At 40.3% G+C, this 22086-nt stretch overlaps 2 protein-coding genes and 1 pseudogene across 4 annotated transcripts in view; all 3 read left to right on the top strand.

The window, feature by feature from the left end:
* Nucleotides 1-1365: 1365 nt before the first annotated feature.
* Nucleotides 1366-18163, top strand: LOC132852979 (E3 ubiquitin-protein ligase TRIM39-like). 2 transcript variants are annotated; one of them, XM_060880541.1, is made up of 8 exons: nt 1366-1413; nt 13492-13571; nt 14810-15372; nt 15474-15569; nt 15682-15915; nt 16007-16145; nt 16341-16367; nt 16945-18163. In XM_060880541.1, exons 2-8 carry the CDS (start codon nt 13508-13510, stop codon nt 17493-17495), a joined length of 1674 nt encoding a protein of 557 aa, XP_060736524.1. In that variant the 5' UTR covers nt 1366-1413; nt 13492-13507; the 3' UTR covers nt 17496-18163. The 2 variants fall into 2 exon arrangements, with proteins under 2 accessions (XP_060736524.1, XP_060736523.1); XM_060880540.1 differs by having other exon boundaries at nt 16332-16367.
* Nucleotides 1698-5095, top strand: LOC132852978 (E3 ubiquitin-protein ligase TRIM39-like; annotated as a pseudogene).
* A 2737-nt stretch (nt 18164-20900) lies between the features above and the next one.
* The window catches only part of tfb1m (transcription factor B1, mitochondrial), a 28918-nt gene continuing 27732 nt past the window's right edge, over nt 20901-22086 (top strand). The window contains exons 1-3 of one of the 2 annotated variants that reach the window (XM_060880539.1): nt 20901-20966; nt 21402-21519; nt 21675-21826. In XM_060880539.1, coding sequence (XP_060736522.1) covers nt 21402-21519; nt 21675-21826 — 270 coding nt within the window. In that variant the 5' untranslated portion in view covers nt 20901-20966. Of the gene's footprint in view, nt 20967-21364; nt 21520-21674; nt 21827-22086 lie in introns of both variants that reach the window. The other variant, XM_060880538.1, reaches the window with a different exon arrangement.

Genomic DNA, 22086 nt, shown 5'->3' with positions numbered 1-22086 from the left:
AAACCCCCCTGCTCTCCCCCCACTTCCCATCATGGACAGCATTGTGACAGCAGTGGAGTCATTCAGATTCCTGGAAAACCACAATCTCCCAGGACCTGAAGTGGGACATTCACATTGACTCCATTGTGAAAATGGCTCAGCAGAGGCTGTACTTCCTTCGCCAGCTGAAGAAGTTCAACCTGCCACAGGATCTGCTGAAACAGTTCTACACTGCAATCATCGAGTCCATCCTCCACACTTCAGTGACTGTTTGGTTCAGCTCAGCTACCAAATCCGACCTCAGAAGACTACAGAGGGTAGTCCGGACTGCTGAGCGAATCATTGGCACAACTCTCTCCACCCTCCAAGATCTGTACTTCTCCAGAGTGAGCAAAAGGGCAAAGAAAATCACTCAGGACCCCTCACATCCAGCACACTCACTCTTCAAACTGTTACCATCTGGTCGATGCTACAGAGCCCTGAGCACCAGAACGACCAGACATAGGAACAGTTTCTTCCCTCAGGCAATCCATCTGATGAACACTTGACATACACAGAACAAACTCTATTCTTACATTATTTAGTTAAAACCCATACTTACTTATTTATATTTCAATTTGCACATTTTTCCACTGTACATACAACTGTCTTTATTATATACGTGTTCATGTCTTATCAATGCCATTCTGTTTACACTGTGGAGCTCCTGTACTAGAACAAACTCCTCGAATGTGAAAACAAACTTGGCAATAAAGATCTTTCTGATTCTGATTCTGATTCTAAATCTAGTTCTAGTCTGATCCCTCACCCTTCTCAGGATCATTGATACTCCACAAGGCGAGATCTTGCATGGAGCCCCAGTCCGAGGGAGATTGACAGTCTTCAATCTTCCAGTTTCTACTAATTGCGCCAACAGTTGGAGTCTGATTGATTGAGTGTGTGGACAGGTGACTTTTATACAGGTAACAAGTTCAAACAGGTGCAATTAATACAGGTAATGAGTGGAGGATATGAGGGCTTTTTAAAGACAAACTAACAGGTCTGTGAGAGCCAGAATTCTTGCTGATTGGTAGGTGAACAAATATTTATTTCATGCAATAAAATGGAAATTAATTATTTAAAAATCAAACAATGTGATTTTCTGTTTTTGTTTTAAGATTCTGTCTCTTACAGTTGATGTGAACCTAAAATGTAAATTACAGATCTCTCCATTCTTTGTAAGTAGGAAAACTTGAAAAATCGTCAGTGTATCAAATACTTATTTGCCCCATTGTATGTGGAACCATCTTCAAATGTTACAAACCAGACCAGCCTGAATGTTCACCTCAACCAGGAAGTCAGAAGCTTCACACTTCAGATGCTGTGTTTAATTACTGTAAATTCAGTGGATCTGAGAAGAGCATAAATACGAGCAGCTTGGACAGAAAACACAAAGTATGTTCTTTATTTAATCTTCTTTGATAGTTTATCATTTCTGCTGGATGTTTTATTACTGTGAACTGAGTGAACATCACCAGGTGAAGCTGTAGTTTTGTCCCCTGGGAAACACGACCATCTATTATTCTGATGACTGACATTGACTTTGTAGATGAATGTTTTAAAAAAAGAGTTCAATTGAATGCAATCAAATTCTCAGTACAAACAAACCATCTAAGATGAATTTATTTTAAATGTTTAGTGAATGTAAAATCTGAATGTATTTTTATGTCTGTTACAGCAGTCTTACTAACACCAGGAAGTGAGAAACTATAATATATTATTATAGTTATTGACTGTCAGAATGCTCAGAAAAAGTCTGTGCTTTTTACCATATAATGAAGAAAAAAGAAGAAGAAAAAGGGATACGACTGAATCTCTGTCAAACCCAAGAAGTAGCAGACGGAACAGCATGGATAGAGCTACTGCATGTAAGTTACACAGTTCATACTTGAGTAAATGTACTAGTGAAGATTTCTGATTATTCAAATACTTTTTAGAGATCATTATTTTCACCCACTTCCAACTCTGACCAATCCCAATCATTCTCACAGTGATTTTGTTTGTACACACTTTACTCAAATATAGTAAGTCTGAGGTCCACTTTCTATAAAGTTATAGCACTTTTCAGCTCCACACTAAAGGTTATTTAACATTTGTTTTGTTGTCTAAAATAGAATAAAAAAAACTTAAAATAATAACATTTTTATCCTTAATCTCTCGCCCAGTTGCAGGTGAATCCAGCAGCCTCCTGACTGAAGATCAGTTACAGTGTTCTATCTGTCTGGAAGTGTTCACTGATCCTGTCACCACTCCATGTGGACACAACTTCTGCAAGAGCTGCATTACACAATGCTGGGATACGAGTGAACACTGCCATTGTCCATATTGTAATGAGAAATTCACCATAAGACCTGAACACAAGATTAATATAACACTGAGAGATGTTGCAGATCACTTCAAGATGAGAAGAAAAGAGCCTCCTGAGAGTTTGGAGGTTCTCTGTGACGTCTGCACTGGTGTGAAGCAGAAGGCTGTAAAATCCTGTCTGGATTGTGGTGTGACTTTCTGTTCATCTCATTTAGAGCCTCATATTAACGTTCCGAGATATAAGAAACACAAACTAATAAACGCAGTGAAGAACCTGGAGATGTACATGTGCCAGAAGCACGAGAGACCTCTGGAGCTCCTCTGTAGAGACGATCAGATGTATCTGTGTCAGTTCTGCACTGAGGGAGAACATAGGGATCACAATGTTATTCTGTTAGAGGAGGTCAGTGATAATTATTGTCATGAAGAAAATAAATGAATTTACATTTTGTAAATAAACTGCTATGTGTTTTTGATTTCTGTGCACAGATTCAGCTGCAGAAAACACAGACAGAGCTGCAGCAGATGATCCAGGAGCGACTGAAGAAGATCCAGGAGATTAATCACTCAGTAGAGCTCAGCAAAGTGGGTGAAACATGATGTAGTTCTTATCTGCTGCATTCTGTACATTTGTCCTCCATATTTCATGTCACAGGCTATAACACTTTGTGGTAAATGTGAGAAGTTCTTCTGTTCTTTAGAGAAACATGGAGAAAGAGAAATCAGACAGTGTTGAAGTTTTCACTGCTCTGATTCGCTCCATTGAGAGGAGTCAGGCTGAGCTGCTGGAGGTGATGGAGGAGAATCAGAAAGCAGCAGAGAAGCAGGCTGAAGGACTCATTAAAGAGCTGGAACAGGAAATCAAGGAGCTAAAGAGGAGAGACACTGAGCTGGAGCAGTTCTCACACACTGAAGATCATCTCCACCTCCTAAAGGTCAGAGTTCCTCTCTATCACTCTGAAACTGTGCAGAAGATCACAGAACATCAGCTGAGGGATTTCTCTTCTCTCATGTTCTACTGTAGATTTACCCGTCACTGCGCATCGCTCCACACACCAAGAACTGGTCTGAGATCAGCATTAACACTGACCTGAGTGTGGACGTTCTGAGGACGGCTCTGTCTCGGATTCAGGAGACTCTGAATGAGAAACTCAGTGTGACTCTGAATGAGAAGTTGAGAGAAACAGGTAAGAAACTGAGAAGTCTGTAACAGATGATTTATTTTGTCAAAGGCTGTATGAACATTGCTAATTAGTTGTTTTATTGGTAAATAAATGAATGTAAATTTGTGTTACTAAATTTTATAGCTTCATCTGATTCCAAGTTTATATTAAAAACATCTCTGATCTATTAAATATTTTTGTTGTGATTAGTCTCCACAGAACTGAAGAGGATTCAGCAGTATGCAGGTACACTACACTTACTATATTATACATTTATATTATATTATTGATACTTCAGTCATTTTAATAAAGATTTAGAATGATTCCTGTTATGAAATTAGCTTCTTACCCCAGCTCTCTATTACCTATTATGCAAAAATATGAATATAAGAATATATAACCCTCAATATAACTGATCTTCTACATTAGAAGATTCGTGTCTGCAGATCCGACATCTCTGATTGGTCAACAGATATTTGTTAAATTGTTGGTAATCAAATTAAACATTTTAAGCTTTAAAGTTTAGTAAGTTTAAAATGTTTCACGTTGTCCAGTTTTTTCTCTTTAATCTTATATCTGTAAAATAAACTGACCCTTATATAAAAAACATGATCAGAAATACATATAAAAACATTTAAATAAAATAAAAAATAAACAGGTTAAACCATAAACTTTATACACACTGAGCATTTTTACACTAAATTTGGCCCATACGTATGTTCCACAAACCTGCTTATAATTTTGAAATGATTGTGTTTAATGAATTTGTGTGTTATTATTATTTACCTGATTACTCATCACATTCTGTTTGTTTTCCTGTCAGTGGATGTGACTCTGGACCCTGATACAGCTCATCCCTCTCTTGTCCTCAGTGATGAAGGAAAACAAGTCATGGATGGAGACAAAAGGCAGAATCTCCCAGACACCCCGAAAAGATTCACATATTACATCACGGTCCTGGGAAAGCAGGGTTTCTCCTCGGGGAGGTTTTACTATGAGGTGCAGGTCAGAGGGAAGACTGGGTGGGATTTAGGAGTGGTCAGAGAGTCTATTAATAGGAAGGGGAAAATTGATTCATTTAAACCTCAGACTGGATTCTGGATCGTGGCTCTGAGGAACGGGAACGAGTATGAGGCTTGGAAAAGCCCCAGAAAGTGGGAGTGTTTGTGGATTATGAGGAGGGTCTGGTCTCCTTTTATGAGGTTGAGGCCAGGTCTCATATCTACTCTTTCACTGGTCAGACCTTCACTGAGAAACTCTATCCATACTTCTGTCCTTGTTTGAATGACGGAGGTAAAAACTCAGCACCACTGATCATCTCTCGTGTGTTAAAGACTGATTCAATTCTCACCTCAATCAATTATATGAAATGACTGGAATGAAAGACACTGGGTTTTTATTTATCAGGTTTAAGTTGTGAAAATGTTTTTTGACCAAACCAAGAAAACATTTCACTGCTCATAAGCATATAGTGACACCAACAAAACTCTTTAAATGGTCAATCCCAGAGAGCTAAAAGTGTGAAATGGCAATAAATCTGCAAACAGGAAAAATACTTTTCTCAGTGGCAGAAATGAAAGTTTATAAAATATAAAAAAAATATATAATTTATCAGTATAACAGATCATATAAGAAATCTTGAATCTAGACTTTAAATATAGAAAAGGTGAATTATGTGTGAAGTAAATCAGTTGAAAAGAAAATGGTTTAACATGAAATCAGTGAGAGAGAAAATTACATATCAGCACTGAACCCAGGTGACCATGAACACCAAGTACAACATACAGGACACTGCTGGGTTCAGTTCTATTTGCCAGAAGTCTCTCGTACTGAGAAACTATATATATATATATATATATATATATATATATATATATATATATATACATATATACATATATATATATATATATATACACATATATATATATATATATATATATATATATATATATATATATATGTATATATATATATATATATATATATATATATATATATATATATTTATTTATTCATTTATTTATTTTCTTTTGCTTTAATGGAACATTAACACTGATATCACTTTGAATGAGGTGAACATGTTCATTATTCTGTTTACCTGCTCATGTCTGATGCTTGTTAGTGCCTTTTGGGTTTGCTCTTGCTTTGTGAATATTAAATATTAGGGATAAGTGAGTACAGCATTATCTGTATCTGTTAACCATATGAATTATCCGTGTCTGTATCTGTATTCGGAATGGGTGGGGCCTAACCCGGAAGTAGACGGGGATTGTCTTGAAATGGGTGGGGCTTTACTGGTAATAATTAATTTGTAATATGTATAACACAAGCTTACTACCTTTATGTTTTTATGAAATACAGCAAAAACGTGTCAAACACTCAGTGTTTGGTTACTGGTTAGAGACAGCTGAAGGTTTAAAAAAGAAAAAAAATCTCCGACAGGCAGAGACGCAATGCGAGTCGCATTCTACCAAGCAAGCACCACGTCTGAACGAATCCACATTTACCAGAACTCTACTGGTTAGTAAGTACGTATTATTAACGTTACAACCCGAAGTAAAAAGCTGAAGAAACCCTAAACGTTAACGGAAAAGACCCGCGAACCCGAGTGACTGAGGGAGAGACAGAGAGCTGTTCTGTGTGTGACTGTGAGTGAGCAGAGCGAGATACAGCAACACAATACATCTGTATGTGTGTAGGGGAGGGGCGCTGTGACTAGCCTATCACTGTAGGGGAGGGGTGCTGTGACTAGCCTATCACTGTAGGGGAGGGGCTCTGTGACTAGCCTATCACTGTAGGGGAGGGGTGCTGTGACTAGCCTATCACAGAACGCTGACACAATCAGATACACCATGATGATTTTCATACAATCCGAGCACAGATATTGACTCATATAATAGATATTGACTCGTATAATACTCGTACTCGGCAGAAGTGCTTTATCCGTACCGGATACTCGTTTCAGCCGAGTATCCGGCTCATCTCTATTAAATATCCTGTGTATGACTTTTGGACAGTTTCTTTATGCTTCACTGTACATTTACTGTGCATGGATCCTGAGCATTACAACTCCTTTGTGATTCTCTTTGGAAGGTGATTGAGATCATGAGATCATTGAGCACGTTTTTAACATCTAAGATCTTGTGAGGATTTAAGAAAGAATGATCCTGAAATAAAGTTTGGTTAAGGTAACGCTCGTGTGTGTCCCATGTCTTAGCCAATAAGACGTGAGCACACGTGTTTGTTTGATTGTTGATGGTTTATGAGCATTATTACAGCGCACAAGTTGAGCAAAATAAAAGATGCGCTTTTAACTTTAGACGCATTTTTGCACATTTGTTGCAGTTGAGTTCGCATTTTTAGTGGATATGAGAAAAGCTGGGATACGAGTGAACACTGCCATTGTCCATATTGTAATGAGAAATTCACCACAAGACCTGAACCCAAGATTAATATAACACAGAGATGTTGCAGATAACTTCAAGAAGAGAAGCTAAGAGCTTCCTGAGAGTTTGGAGGTTCTCTGTGACGTCTGCACTGGTGTGAAGCAGAAGGCTGTAAAATCCTGTCTGGATTGTGGTGTGACTTTCTGTTCGTCTCATTTACATTTACATTTACAGCATTTGGCAGACGCCCTTATCCAGAGCGACGTACATAAGTGTTTAAATCTCTAACATTGTATACATTAATGCTGGCTCACTAGGTTACATACTTAAGATACCATGAGTTTAAAACATTGTGCAAAGTTACAATGAAAAAGTGTCAAAGGTTTTTTTATTTATTTATTAATATATATATGTACAAATGCAAAAAATAGTGAAAAGTGCTAGTTGAAGTGTTTCCTGAATAAATAGGTCTTCAACCACCATTTGAAAATATCCAGTGACTCAGCTGTCTGGACCTCTAGGGAACGTTCGTTCCACCACCTTGGTGCCAGAACAGAGAAGAGTCTTTTAGTTTACTTACCTCTTACCCTGAGAGATGGTGGAACCAGTCGAGCAGTGCTGGTAGATCGGAGGGTGTGAGGTGAAGTGTGAGGAGTGATGAGGGCTTTGAGGTAAGAGGGAGCTGGTCCATTTTTGTTTTTTTAGGCCAATATCAGTGTTTTGAATTTGATGCGTGCAGCTACTGGAAGCCAGTGGAGGGATCGCAGCAGCGGGGTGGTATGCAAGAACTTTTGCAGGTTGAAACCAAGCCATGCAGCTGCATTTTGGATCATTTGCAGAGGACGGATTGCGTTCATATGTAGACATGCCAGCAGTGCGTTGCAGTAATCCAGTCTAGAAATGACAAGAGATTGAACAAGTACTTGAGCAGCCTGTGTGGACAAAAATGGCCGAATCCTTCTAATGTTGTAGAGAAGAAACCGACATGAGCGAGTCACATTAGCAACATGAGAGGAAAAGGACTGTTGAGTGTCCATGGTTACCCCAAGGTTGTGAGCTGTGGCTGAAGGGGAGATCAGATCGTTGTGCAAGGATATAGCAAGATCATGACCTGGGGATGAATCACCTGGGATTATCAGCATTTCAGTTTTGCTGGGATTGAGTTTTAACTGATGAGCAGTCATCCATGATGATATTTCTGCCAGACATGCTGAGATTCGATCAGAAGCTGTGGTATCTGAGGGTGGGAAAGAGAAGATAATTAATGTATCATCAGCATAGCAGTGGTAAGAGAACCCATGTGAGGAAATAGAAGAGGACCCAGTACTGAGCCCTGTGGGACACCTGATATGAGCGTCCTTCCAGGTAGGATACGAACCATTCCCAAGCTCATCCGCAAATCCCAAGACTCCTGAGGGTGGACAAGAGAGTCTTGTGGTTGACCGTATCAAACGCTGCTGGAAGGTCAAGGAGGATGAGGACAGATGAAGCTTGGCTGATGTAGCAGCATGTAGTTTCTCAGAGACATCCAAAAGGGCTGTCTCTGTGAAATGAGCTGCTTTAAAGCCAGACTGTTGGGATCTTGGAGGTTGTTCTGTGAGAGATATACAGACAGTTGATTATAGACAATGCGTTCAAGAATTTTTGAAAGAAACAAGAGAAGTGATACCGGTCTGTAGTTACTGATGTCTGATGGATCCAGAGCAGGTTTCTTTAGGATTGGAATAACCCTTGCTCTCTTGAAAGTAGTTGGTACCTGACCAGATGCTATGGATCTATTGATGATAGTGGTAATGAAGGGCAGAAGGTCTTGTGAGATGGTCTGGAGCATAGTGGAACGGAGTGGGTCCAATGGTCAGGTGGTAGGATTTCAAGACTGGATGAGTTGTAAAATCTCTTCTGCTGCTACAGTTGAGAGTAGCAACGAAGGAGTGGGGGAATCCAGACTGTGAGATGTAAGTGCAGTCGGGCTGAAGTGAAGGTCCGGCAAATTTCCCCAATCTTCTCCTGGTAGAAAGAAGCAAAGTCTTCTGCAGTCAGGGAGGATGTTGAAGGTGGAGCCGGGGGGTTGAGTAGAGAAGAGATGATGTTGTGGAATTTCTGAGGGACATGTGACGAAGCTTCAAGCTTTTCCTTGTAGAAGGAAGTCTTGGCAGAAGTCACATCTGAGAAGAACTTGGCAAAAAGTGTTCGGTAAGAATCAAGATCTGCATCAAGTTGTGATTTCTTCCACTTTCTCTCTGATGATCTTAACTCTCTTTGATTGTTGCGCAGCACATCCGAAAGCCAAGGAGCAGAACAAGAAGTTTTCTTGGGTTTAGTGAACATAGGGCAGAGAAAGTCCATAGTTGAGGAAAGGGATGAGAGGAACATTTCTGTGGCCTTGTCCAAGGTCAGTGAGGAAAAAGACTCAGGATCAGGAAGAGAAGAAAATGTGCCAGAAGCTACAGAAGGGGAGACAGAGTGAAGGTTGCGGCGAGTAAGAGCAAGGGGTTGAGAGGCAGTTTTAGGTAGGGTAGGGAGAGTGATAGTGAAGGATACCAGGTGATGATTGGAGACGTGTAGTGGGGTAGCAGTCATGTCTGTAGCTGGAGAAGGACGGGTGAAAACCAGGTCCAGGACATTGTCTCCTTTTTGTGTGGGGATGTAGCTGTTGAGTGTCAGGGCAAATAAGTCGAGAAGAGACAGGAGGGAAGAAGATTGAAGCTTGTCAGAGGGGAGGTTGAAATCACTAAGCACTGTCAGAGGGGAGCTTTCGGAAGGGAAAGCACTAAGCAGTGTGTCCATTTCTTCCAGAAAGTCTCCTAGGGGACCAGGAGGGCGGTAGACAACAATGAGAACAAGTGTGATTAGAGAGGTAACTGAAATGGCATGGAATTCAAAAGAGGAGATGGTTAAATGAGACAAGAATAAATGTCTAAAGCACCATCTCTTTGACAACAATATACCTGTACCACCACCCCTGCCCATTTCTCGTGGTGAGAGAAATCATATGCAGAGGATAAAGCAGCTGGTGTAGCAGTGTTCTGTGGGGATATTCAAAAAATATGAGGCTCATTTAGAGGCTCATTTTACAGTTGAAGTGTCTTGCTTCCATCGTACCGAATAAACCTGAGTTTGGTCAAACATGTCGTAATTAAAGTCCTTAATTTCGCTAGTTGAAACAACTGCCATGCAGCCGTCATCCTGGTACCTCACGTATGCAAACATTCTGATTCCCAGTGATCAGCAGATTCGTCGTGTAGAAGCGGAAGCTTTTTATTTACCCCAAAACAAAATCCTAATTACGGTGAAAAACAAGATGATCTGGAACACGTACAATTATACTAATTTCGATAAACACTGTAAGGTACAGTATATAATGTAATCGAAAACATTGCGAGATTTATTTTTGGAAAGTGCAGGAACTACATTTACCTTCGTGAACATAGTTGCTTTAAAGGTTACCCACTGATGCTGGATAATATCTCTTCACATTACCGCTTTACTAAAAAAAAAAAAAAAAAACAACTTAACTACCTCTTAATTGAGACAAATGGATTATATATATATATTATATATATATATATATATATATATATATATATATATATATATATATAAATAATCTCTTTCAAAAGGCATCATTCTGTATGATTTATAGAGGTCAACATTTGTTGTTATTACTATATTTAATTTGTGGAGACACGTTAATCCCTAACGAACGATTTTTAAATGTTTTTATTCTTTGTTATTCAAAGTTTTTGAGCTTTGTTATTTCAGTTCTTTATTCAAAAGAGGGAGCAAAAAAAATAACACATAATTAAATATATTCCAATATATTGTGTTTTAATCTTATATTAATCTGTTACATAGAAACATACACAAGCAAAAATAAAGGTTGCTCCCATAAAGCTCATTCCAGCAAGATCATACTGGTTTACCAGCTACACCAGCACCGTTTTGCTTGATAACACCATGACTATGCTGGCCACCCAGCTATACCAGCACTATTCCAGCACTGACCAGTATTATACCAGCACTATACCAGCATGAACCAATAAAAACCAGCCTGGACCAGCATGGAATTCATGCTGGTTTATGCTTGATTTTTCAGCAGGGAAAACACAAACCAGAAACAAACAGAGTCAAACCAGGCAGGGCAGAACAGGAACAAGGCTGGATGAATCACAGTGCACAGGGCAAGCTGAGAAAAACATCTGGCAAGGATCCATGTGAAAGCAGCATCCTTATATAGTGCCTAACACCTAAAATGGCCGCCTCCCTGGAAGTGAAAATCTAAGATGGCTGCCGACCTGGAAGTAGTGTAGCAAACCAGGAAGTGTGGTCAGAGCACTGACAGTACCCCTCCCTCCACAGGGCATCTCAGCATGTCCCTCTTGGCTGGTCAGGATGGTCACGATGGAACTGAGTAATGAGGTCAGCATCCAAAATGTAGCGTGCCAGAACCCAGGAGTGCTCTTCTGGACCGTAACCCATCCAGTCATCCAGATACTGTAATCCCCTACCGTGACATCTGGAATGCAGGAGCCAGCGAACAGTGTAAGCAGGGCCTCCATCAATGAACCGGGCAGGTGGAGTGGGTCTGGTGGAGGGAACGAGTGAGCAGGCTTGAACCGGCTTGAGTCTGGCGACATAGGTGGAAGCTAGGGTGGATACGTAAGACACTGGGGAGCTTGAGTCGGACCGCCACTGGATTGAGCACAATGGAGATAGAAAAAAGGCCCAACAAAGCATGGGGCAAGTTTCCTGCAGGCAACCTTCAGCAGCAGGTCTCTGGTGGATAGCCAAACCCTCTGTCCAACACGATACGGGGGTGCCGGACAGCACTTGCGATTGGCCCAGCGGGCGTAGCTCCTAGAAGCACCGAGGAGGACCACACAAGCTTTTCTCCAGACTCGTCAGAGACCAGGGCAAGGGCAGAGGGAACCGAGGCCTCCATTTCCTGATTGGAGAACAGTGGGGGCTGGTATCCATACGTGGCCTGGAAGGGGAAGAGACCCATAGCCGCTGATGGCAGGGAGTTGTGGGCGTATTCCACCCATACCAGGTTAAAGGACCAGGAGGTAGGTTCTTCGGAACAGAGGATGCAAACTCCTTTTTCTAGTTCCTGGTTTAACCGCTCGGTTTGTCCGAGGATGGAACCCAGAAGACAGGCTGATTGTGACCCCCAGGAGCTGGCAAAACTCTCTCCAGAAGTTAGAGGTGAACTGAGGACCACGATCGGATACAATGTTGTGTGGGAGGCCATGCAGGCGAAAGACATGCTGGAGCATGAGCAGAGCTGTTTCCTTGGCTGACAGAAGTTTGAGGAAGGCAATGAAATGGGCCATCTTGGAGAATCAATCCACCACGGAGAGGATGGTGGTGATCCACTTAGATCCACAGACCGGTACCGGTCCGGGGACCGGGGGATGGGAATCACTGCTGTAGCCCATCCCAGCTTTGTTCAGGTCTACAATTTTGTCCCTAGTGTCTTTAGACAGCTCTTTGGTCTTGCCCATAGTGGAGAGGTTGGAGTCTGATTATTGAGTGTGTGGACAGGTGACTTTTATACAGGTAACTTTTATACAGAGTTCAAACAGGTGAAACTAATACAGGTAATGAGTGGAGGATATGAGGACTTTTTAAAGACAAAATAACAGGTATGTGTGAGCTCATTGGTGAGGGATCAAATACTTATTTCATGCAATAAAATGGAAATTAATTATTTAGAAATCATAAAATGTGATTTTCTGGATTTTTTTTGTAGATTCTGTTTCTCACAGTTGAGGTGTACTTACAATGTAAATTACAGATCTCTCCATTCTTTGTAAGTGGGATAACTTGAAAAATTGTCAGAGTATGAAATATTTATTTGCCCCACTGTATGTGGAACCGCCTTCAAATGTTACAAACCAGACCAGCCTGAATGTTCACCTCAACCAGGAAGACAGAAGCTTCACACTTCAAATGCTGTGTTTAATTACTGTAAATCCTGAGGATCTGAGAAGAGCATAAATACGAGCAGCTTGGACAGAAAACACAATGTATGTTCTTTAATTAATCTTCTTTGATAGTTTATCAATGTGTGTGTGTGTGCCCTGCGATGGGTTGGCACTCCGTCCAGGGTGTATCCTGCCTTGATGCCTGATGACGCCTGAGATAGGCACAGGCTCCCCGTGACCCGAGGTAGTTCGGATAAGCGGTAGAAAATGAATGAATGAATGAATGAATGAATGAATGATAGTTTATCATTTCTGCAGGATGTTTTATTACTGTGAACTGAGTGAACATCACCAGGTGAAGCTGTAGTTTTGTCCCCTGGGAAACACGACCATCTATTTTTCTGATTACTGACATTGACTTTGTAGATGAAGTTTTTTTTAATTAAATAAGGAGTTAATATAAATGAAATAAAAGTTCATGCTCAGTTTAAACATTTAAATGTATTTTTATGTCTGTTAAACATGTTACTGAACCACATTCCAGCAGTCTTACTAACACCAGGAAGTGAGAAACTATAATATATTATTATAGTTATTGACCGTCAGAATGCTCAGTAAAAGTCTGTGCTTTTTACCATATAATGTGTTGCAGTATGTTTACTGACCAATGATTTGTTGCTTTAAAAGGTTTAAAAGAAGAAAAATGGATAAGACATTCGTAAAACCAGGACAAAGCAGCTGGAGCAGCGTGGATACATCTGCTAACTGTAAGTTACAAGTTTGTACTTTTGGATGTGAGATAAAGCCAGATTAAGCTTCTGATTATTAAATCTAATACTTTTCAGCATGGGCGGCACCAGAGAATTTGAACACAAATGCTGAGGGCACGTCAGTTTATTTACAGGGGAGCTGAGCCATTATAAATAATGTTTAAAATAGGTCTTTGGTGTATATTTTATATTCTCATTTTCACTAGAAGTGAATTCTGAAATAGAATTACGAGGTCACTTATTTGGCACAAGAAACAGCTCCATTTTTAAAATAAAATGTAATGATATTACGCTTTAATAATAATATTGTCAGGACTTTTGTTTATGTTCCTCGTCACGTGTCTGCCCCGCCTTTGTCTGCTCCTCCCGTTCCCACACACCTGTTTCCCATTGTCATTATCATTGTCTATTTAACCGTGCCGCGTTGCCTTGTGCAGCGCGGAATCTACTGTTTTGTCCTGTCTCATGTTTTGTGTCCTTTTGTTATTAAACCCCGTTTATTTAGCTATCCTGCACTTGGGTCTGTTTTATCCCGCGTTCATGACAGAAGATTCCGCCGCACTAAGACCCAGCAGGATAGCTGCAGCTTGGACCGAGCAATGGTGGGAGGTTTTTTCCTCTTATTGGATTGGATTTTTCCTCTTATTGGACTTCGCGGTTTTGGTGACATCGGCCCGCATTTTTCCGGTGAGGGACGCAGCTCCGCTTTGAGTTTCTCCGCAGGGGGCGCCGCCTCACTTCCTGTTTGCGGGCCATGTCACCAGCCTGAGTTTTGTTTTGTTTTTTCGGTGTCCTGCGACATCCGGTTTCCGTGGAGGATGCCGCCCCACTTCCTGTCTGCGGGGGGTGTTGCAGGCCCGTGTTTTGCACCCAAGGATTTTTTTCCCCGCCCTCCCTCCCTCCCTCCCTCCCCTTTTCCTGGTTCCCGAGAGGTGGGTCTGGCTGCGGTGCGTCAGGGGTTGTGCTCGAGCCCCCCTGCTCGGCTGTGGACGTCGCTTGACCCCCCTGCTCGGCTGTGGACGTCTCTTGGACCCTCTGGCTCCCGCCATGTGCCTTGCTCCCCCCACCTGCCTCGCCGTGTTCCTTCACTTTTGCAACTCTGAGATTAAAAGATGGTCCACTTTTTCTTACATTATCCACTTTTCAGTTCCACAAAAAATGTTCTTTGTTCTCTGAAATAAAGAATTAAAGAATTTTACTGATTTGTTTATTTTTATTCTTAATCTCTCGCCCAGTTGCAGGTGAATCCAGCAGCCTCCTGACTGAAGAGCAGTTACAGTGTTCTATCTGTCTGGAAGTGTTCACTGATCCCGTCACCACTCCATGTGGACACAACTTCTGCAAGAGCTGCATTACACAATGCTGGGATACGAGTGAACACTGCCATTGTCCATATTGTAATGAGAAATTCACCATAAGACCTGAACACAAGATTAATATAACACTGAGAGATGTTGCAGATCACTTCAAGAAGAGAAGCAAAGAGCCTCCTGAGAGTTTGGAGGTTCTCTGTGACGTCTGCACTGGTGTGAAGCAGAAGGCTGTAAAATCCTGTCTGGATTGTGGTGTGACTTTCTGTTCGTCTCATTTAGAGCCTCATATTAACGTTCCGCGATATAAGGAACACAAACTAATAAACGCAGTGAAGAACCTGGAGATGTACATCTGCCAGAAGCACAAGAGACCTCTGGAGCTCTTCTGTAGAGATGATCAGATGTATCTGTGTCAGTTCTGCACTGAGGGAGAACATAGGGATCACAATGTTATTCTGTTAGAGGAGGAGAGTGGACAGAAGAAGGTTAGAGACACTGACATCAGTGATAATTGTTGTCATGAAGAAAATAAATGAATTTACATTTTGTAAATAAACTGCTATGTGTTTTTGATTTCTGTGCACAGATTCAGCTGCAGAAAACACAGACAGAGCTGCAGCAGATGATCCAAGAGCGACTGAAGAAGATCCAGGAGATTAATCACTCAGTAGAGCTCAGTAAAGTGGGTGAAACATGATGTAGTTCTTATCTGCTGCATTCTGTACATTTGTCCTCCATATTTCATGTCACAGGATATAACACTTTTTAGTAATTTGAGAAGTTCTGTTCTTTAGAGAAACATGGAGAAAGAGAAATCAGACAGTGTTGAAGTTTTCACTGCTCTGATTCGCTCCATTGAGAGGAGTCAGGCTGAGCTGCTGGAGGTGATGGAGGAGAAGCAGAAAGCAGCAGAGAAGCAGGCTAAAGTACTCATTAAAGAGCTGGAACAGGAAATCGAGGATCTAAAGAGGAGAGACACTGAGCTGGAGCAGTTCTCACACACTGAAGATCATCTCCACCTCCTAAAGGTCAGAGTTCCTCTCTCTATCACTCTGACACTGTGCAGAAGATCACAGAACATCAGCTGAGGGATTTCTCTTCTCTCATGTTCTACTGTAGATTTACCCGTCACTGTGCATCGCTTCACACACCAAGAACTGGTCTGAGATCAGCATTAACACTGACCTGAGTGTGGACATTCGGAGGACGGCTCTGTCTCTGCTTCAGGAGACTCTGAATGAGAAGTTGAGAGAAACAGGTAAGAAACTGAGAAGTCTGTAACAGATGAATTATTTTGTCAAAGGCTGTATGAACATTGCTAATTAGTTGTTTTATTGGTAAATAAATGAATGTAAATTTGTGTTACTAAATTTTATAGCTTCATCTGATTCCAAGTTTATATTAAAAACATCTCTGATCTATTAAATATTTTTGTTGTGATTAGTCTCCACAGAACTGAAGAGGATTCAGCAGTATGCAGGTACACTGCACTTACTGTATTATACATTTATATTATATTATTGATACTTCAGTCATTTTAATAAAGATTTAGAATGATTCCTGTTATGAAATTAGCTTCTTACCCCAGCTCTCTATTACCTATTATGCAAAAATATGAATATAAGAATATATAACCCTCAATATAACTGATCTTCTACATTAGAAGATTCGTGTCTGCAGATCCGACATCTCTGATTGGTCAACAGATATTTTTTTAAATTGTTGGTGATCAAATTAAACATTTTAAGCTTTAAAGTTTAGTAAGTTTAAAATGTTTCACATTGTCCAGTTTTTTCTTTAATCTTATATCTGTAAAATAAACTGACCCTTATATAAAAAACATGATCAGAAATACATATAAAAAACATTTAAATAAAATAAAAAATAAACAGGTTAAACCATAAACTTTATACACACTGAGCATTTTTACACTAAATTTGGCCCATACGTATGTTCCACAAACCTGCTTATAATTTTGAAATGATCGTGTTTAATGAATTTGTGTGTTATTATTATTTACCTGATTACTCATCACATTCTGTTTGTTTTCCTGTCAGTGGATGTGACTCTGGACCCTGATACAGCTTATCCCTCTCTTGTCCTCAGTGATGAAGGAAAACAAGTCATGGATGGAGACACATGGCAGAATCTCCCAGACACCCCGAAAAGATTCACATATTACGACATAGTCCTGGGAAAGCAGGGTTTCTCCTCGGGGAGGTTTTACTATGAGGTGCAGGTCAGAGGGAAGACTGAGTGGGAGTTAGGAGTGGTCAGAGAGTCTATTAATAGGAAGGGAGAGATTGATTCAGTTGAACCTCAGACTGGATTCTGGACCGTGGCTCTGAGGAACGGGAACGAGTATGAGGCTTGTGATGATCCCTGTGTCTCTCTCTCCCTGAGAGAAAAGCCCCAGAAAATAGGAGTGTTTGTGGATTATGAGGAGGGTCTGGTCTCCTTTTATGATGTTGAGGCCAGGTCTCATATCTACTCTTTCACTGGTCAGACCTTCACTGAGAAACTCTATCCATACTTCAGTCCTTGTGTGAATGACGGAGGTAAAAACTCAGCACCACTGATCATCTCTCGTGTGTTAAAGACTGATTAAATTCTCACCTCAATCAATTATATGAAATGACTGGAATGAAAGACACTGGGTTTTATTTATCAGGTTTAAGTTGTGAAAATGTTTTATGACCAAACCAAGAAAACATTTCACTGCTCATAAGCATATAGTGACACCAACAAAACTCTTTAAATGGTCAATCCCAGAGAGCTAAAAGTGTGAAATGGCAATAAATCTGCAAACAGCAAAATACTTTTCTCAGAAGCAGAAATAAAAGTTTATAAAATATAAAAAATAATATAATTTATCAGTATAACAGATCGTATAAGAAATCTTGAATCTAGACTTTAAATATAGAAAAGGTGAATTATGTGTGAAGTAAATCAGTTGAAAAGAAAATGGTTTAACATGAAATCAGTGAGAGAGAAAATTACATATCAGCACTGAACCCAGGTGACCATGAACACCAAGTACAACATACAGGACACTGCTGGGTTCAGTTCTATTTGCCAGAAGTCTCTCGTGCTGAGAAACTATATATAATATATTTTTATTCTATGGAGTTTCTTTAATGGAACGTTAACACTGATATCACTTTGAATGAGGTGAACATGTTCATTATTCTGTTTACCTGCTCATGTCTGATGCTTGCTTGTTAGTGCCTTTTGGGTTTGCTCTTGGTTTGTGAATATTAAATATCCTGTGTATGACTTTTGGACAGTTTCTTTATGCTTCACTGTACATTTACTGTGCATGGACACTGAGCATTATGTAACCTTTGGTTAAAATGCTAAAAATGAAAAGGAACCGACTACACCACCTGGGTTATTTTATTCACCCAGGAAAATAAGTTAAACCCCAAAAAGAAGAATTAAACCAGAAAGAGAAATTACAATAGTATGAAGGACCCTGCTGGTTCTGATGGGATTAAAGACAGAAACGTGACTTTCCAAAAATAGTACAAATTTATTTTGCAACAATCATTTGCTCTTAAAAAATACTTTAAAATATCATGTACAGTTTACCAGTTATTTACCCACAATTGATAAGAGACTAGATCAGATCCACCTTCAGTGCATAATGTTTAACACATTGATAAACCAAAAAGGGATGAACCAAAAATAAGACACAAATATACTGTCCCCTTCTGTTAAGCCTCAAAAATCACAGTTCATCATCAGATAGTCGTAGGTGGATATTTATAAGGTAACATACACTTATAGATACAAAGGGGAAAAAAGAATACAGAATACAGATAAATTTAAAAAGCACAGAAGCTGCTTAACAGAGCAGGAATACAAAATTGGTTAATTCAATAAACTTGTACCAGGGACAAATATCCAACAATGCATTACTGAAATATATCATACAAGTCAATGGGGCAGAACAAACTTTAAAAACAAACACTCTGTAAATCAGCGGTTCACCGCCGTAACGTCCGCACCACCCCGACTGTGAACCAGCAATGAGTCAAGTTTATAAAACAGCTCTGAGAAATGTACATAAAAACAAACAGAAAACAAACAAAACATTTCAAAAAGTTCCCCCCTTTCCAAAAAGAACCCACAACAAAGTTCCTTACCTCACAAACGAGGTTAAACTGAGGTTAAATTGAAATCCACCCATCAAAATTAAAACAAATAAACCTAAATAAATAAGGATATTCAACTGGTCACATGCTATCCCCTAGTTTTAAACTCGTCGTGAAAAAAGCCATAATAGATTATTGTACACATTCATTCGGTGGTCTGATGGAAGCAACCTGTTGGAGATGCTTGGGATGAGAACTTCCTGGAATCATACCTTCTAGTACAGGCCCAGCAGGGTGCTGTCGTGATAGTGCATCAGCATTGCGATTGCTGCATCCAAAACGAAGCTTGATGCTGAAGTTGAGCAGCCCACCTCTGTTCTAAAGCACCTGATTTTGCTGCATTAAGGTAACTCAGGGGGTTATTGTCAGTGTATACCACACACTTATGTCCAAGTAAATACTCATGGAATTTCTCACTCATCGCCCATTTAAGGGCCAAGAATTCCAGTTTCATGGAACTATAATTGGACATATTCCTCTCTGAAGGTCTTAATCCTTGACTCGCATAGGCTACTGGTCAAACTCTGCCCCCCTGTTCCTGAGACAGGACTGCTTCCAATCCACTGTAACTTGCATCTACTTCTAAGATAAATGGCAATGAGAATTCTGCATTAGCCAAGAGGGGAGCGCTCACCAACCGCTGCTTCAAAGTATCAAAACTTTGTTGTCTGTCCAAGCCTCCTTGCAAGACTAGGCTGTACTCTTCCTCTTGAGCCTACTGCATGTAACACTGCTACAATGGTGTGACTATACATGTTCATTTAAACATTTAAATTGTATTGGTTTATTAAATACTGTATGATACACAAAGCAATTTGCAGGTGGAAGCAAATCACAAATTTGAGAGGAACATAACGTGAAAGTTAGATAGTTGAGGTGCCAAAGACCGTTCAATCTTTTATTTATTCCTGTATTTATTTATTATGTATTAAGTCACATAAACCAAAAACAAAAGTTTGACTTTGAGGCTGAACTTGTGTGTTACACTGCCAATCTAACTGGTGACATCCTCCCAGGACTGTCAGCTAAGTTAACCATTTGTTAACCAGAGTATGAACCTTTACGACATGGTGTTGTCTCAACTTATGAAAGGCACAGACAACCAGTGAAATTAAGCTAAAGTTATGGTTGTCTATGCCATCATGACTTTCAACAATGTGATCACGAAGACCAAATATGTCATATTATACTTTTTTTTTTAAATTAACATACGATAAAAAAAATCCAAAACCTTTTCAGGCATAATGTCATTACTGTAAATATGTCCTTAAGTGAAGTAACTTGATAAAAGAGCATTCTGCTTGTGTTAAGTCCGGGACAATCTACTAAAATATGTTTGACAGATAAGGGAATCTTACAGAACATACATAAAGTTGGGTCTCTTTCTGCTTTAATCAAAAAAGCATGGGTCAATTTTTAATGTCCTTATTAAGAGCTTCGGAATCTACAAACATTGTCGGTTTTCCTAACTGTCAAAAACTAATGGGTAACCATCATGGATTATCTGCGGTCCTTGACCAAAGACTAAAACAAACCAGACATAACCAGAAATATAATTTCCTAACATTCAATATCATAAAACACATTCTCACTTTTGAAATGTAATTTCTTGCTGTCTGGTTTTTATATTTCGTTCGTTTGAATAACAAGAGGTCCGGCATCGTCCATGCATTTGAAGTTCAAGACCCCTGTACAAAGATGGCGGCGGTTTTGACGCATTTTTAGAACCCCAAGGCGACATCTAGTGTAGATATCTATGAATTGGTAAGAAGTGACTGGAGTAAAGCGAGCTCTCTGATTGGCTGGATCCGTCATCTGCTGCATTTCATTGGATGACGTTCAGTCAGTAATCAACCGGAAGTTCGACCGGACGTTCAGCGCTGTGGGAGTAGCCAGAGGAGGACAACGTGTTTGTGGAAGAGGTCAATGTTTATATGTGTTTATTTAGTTAAATTGACTTGTTTGTGATGATTATGGCACTTAAGCACGGATTCTTACGTTAGCATTGTAGCTTAGCTTCCTCGCGTGTTTATGTACTGATGTTTAGTTACAAAACAAACGAAACCTTGGAGCTTCTGGTGCTAATTTATTTTATTTACGATATATTATAAGCTCGTTTACAGCCTTTTAATCTGAAAAACTCTTTATTAGACTCGGATTAGCGTTTTTAGCTGTATTTTACACAAGTGCAGTGTGTTAGTTTCACCACTAGATGTCGCTGCTCACCGCGTTTTAGTGGAAACTTCACTGTAACTTATAAAAGAAACTGGCAGCTGTTTGTTTGTTTAAAAGGACACAAAAAAGCTGCTGTTTGTTTCAGTGTCCTGTTTGTGAGACACAGTGTGTGTTACATGCAGATGGCAGCATCTTGTCGTCTGCCTCCTTTACCAACCATCCGTGAGATCATCAGACTGTATAACCTGAGGGCTCAGAAACAGCTGTCACAGAACTTCCTCTTGGACCTGAGACTCACAGGTGAGACGTTGATTACACCTGCGTCAGTAACGTAAAACACTCCTGCTTCATCACAACGCACTGGGTGCTGATTCATTTCCTACATCAGCAGGACACGCGGTGGTTTATTCCTGATCGTGACATAGATAACTTTGATGTTTACTGTGGTGTTGTAGATAAAATCATCCGGCAGGCTGGGAACCTGAGGAATGCGTGTGTGTGTGAGGTGGGACCGGGACCTGGAGGACTCACCAGATCCATCCTCAACGCTGGTGCAGCTGATCTACTGGTTGTGGAGAAAGACTCGCGCTTCATCCCAGGATTACAGGTCTGTGTGTTAGAGTGCAAAAGTTTGTTTGTTTAACTTAATTAGCACTTATCATGGTCTGATTTCACTAATGATAAAGTATCGGCACACTGTCGAGTACAATGAATGTTGAATTAGTCAACTGATCACACTCACCACTCGTCACACTCACCACTCGTCACACTCACCACTCGTCACACTCGCCACTCGTCACACTCGCCACTCGTCACACTCGTCACTCGTCACACTCGTCACTCGTCACACTCGTCACTCGTCACACT

The sequence above is a fragment of the Tachysurus vachellii genome, chromosome 10 (assembly GCF_030014155.1).
Source record: "Tachysurus vachellii isolate PV-2020 chromosome 10, HZAU_Pvac_v1, whole genome shotgun sequence".
Taxonomy (NCBI): domain Eukaryota; kingdom Metazoa; phylum Chordata; class Actinopteri; order Siluriformes; family Bagridae; genus Tachysurus; species Tachysurus vachellii.
This window is presented reverse-complemented; position numbering and strand designations above follow the sequence as displayed.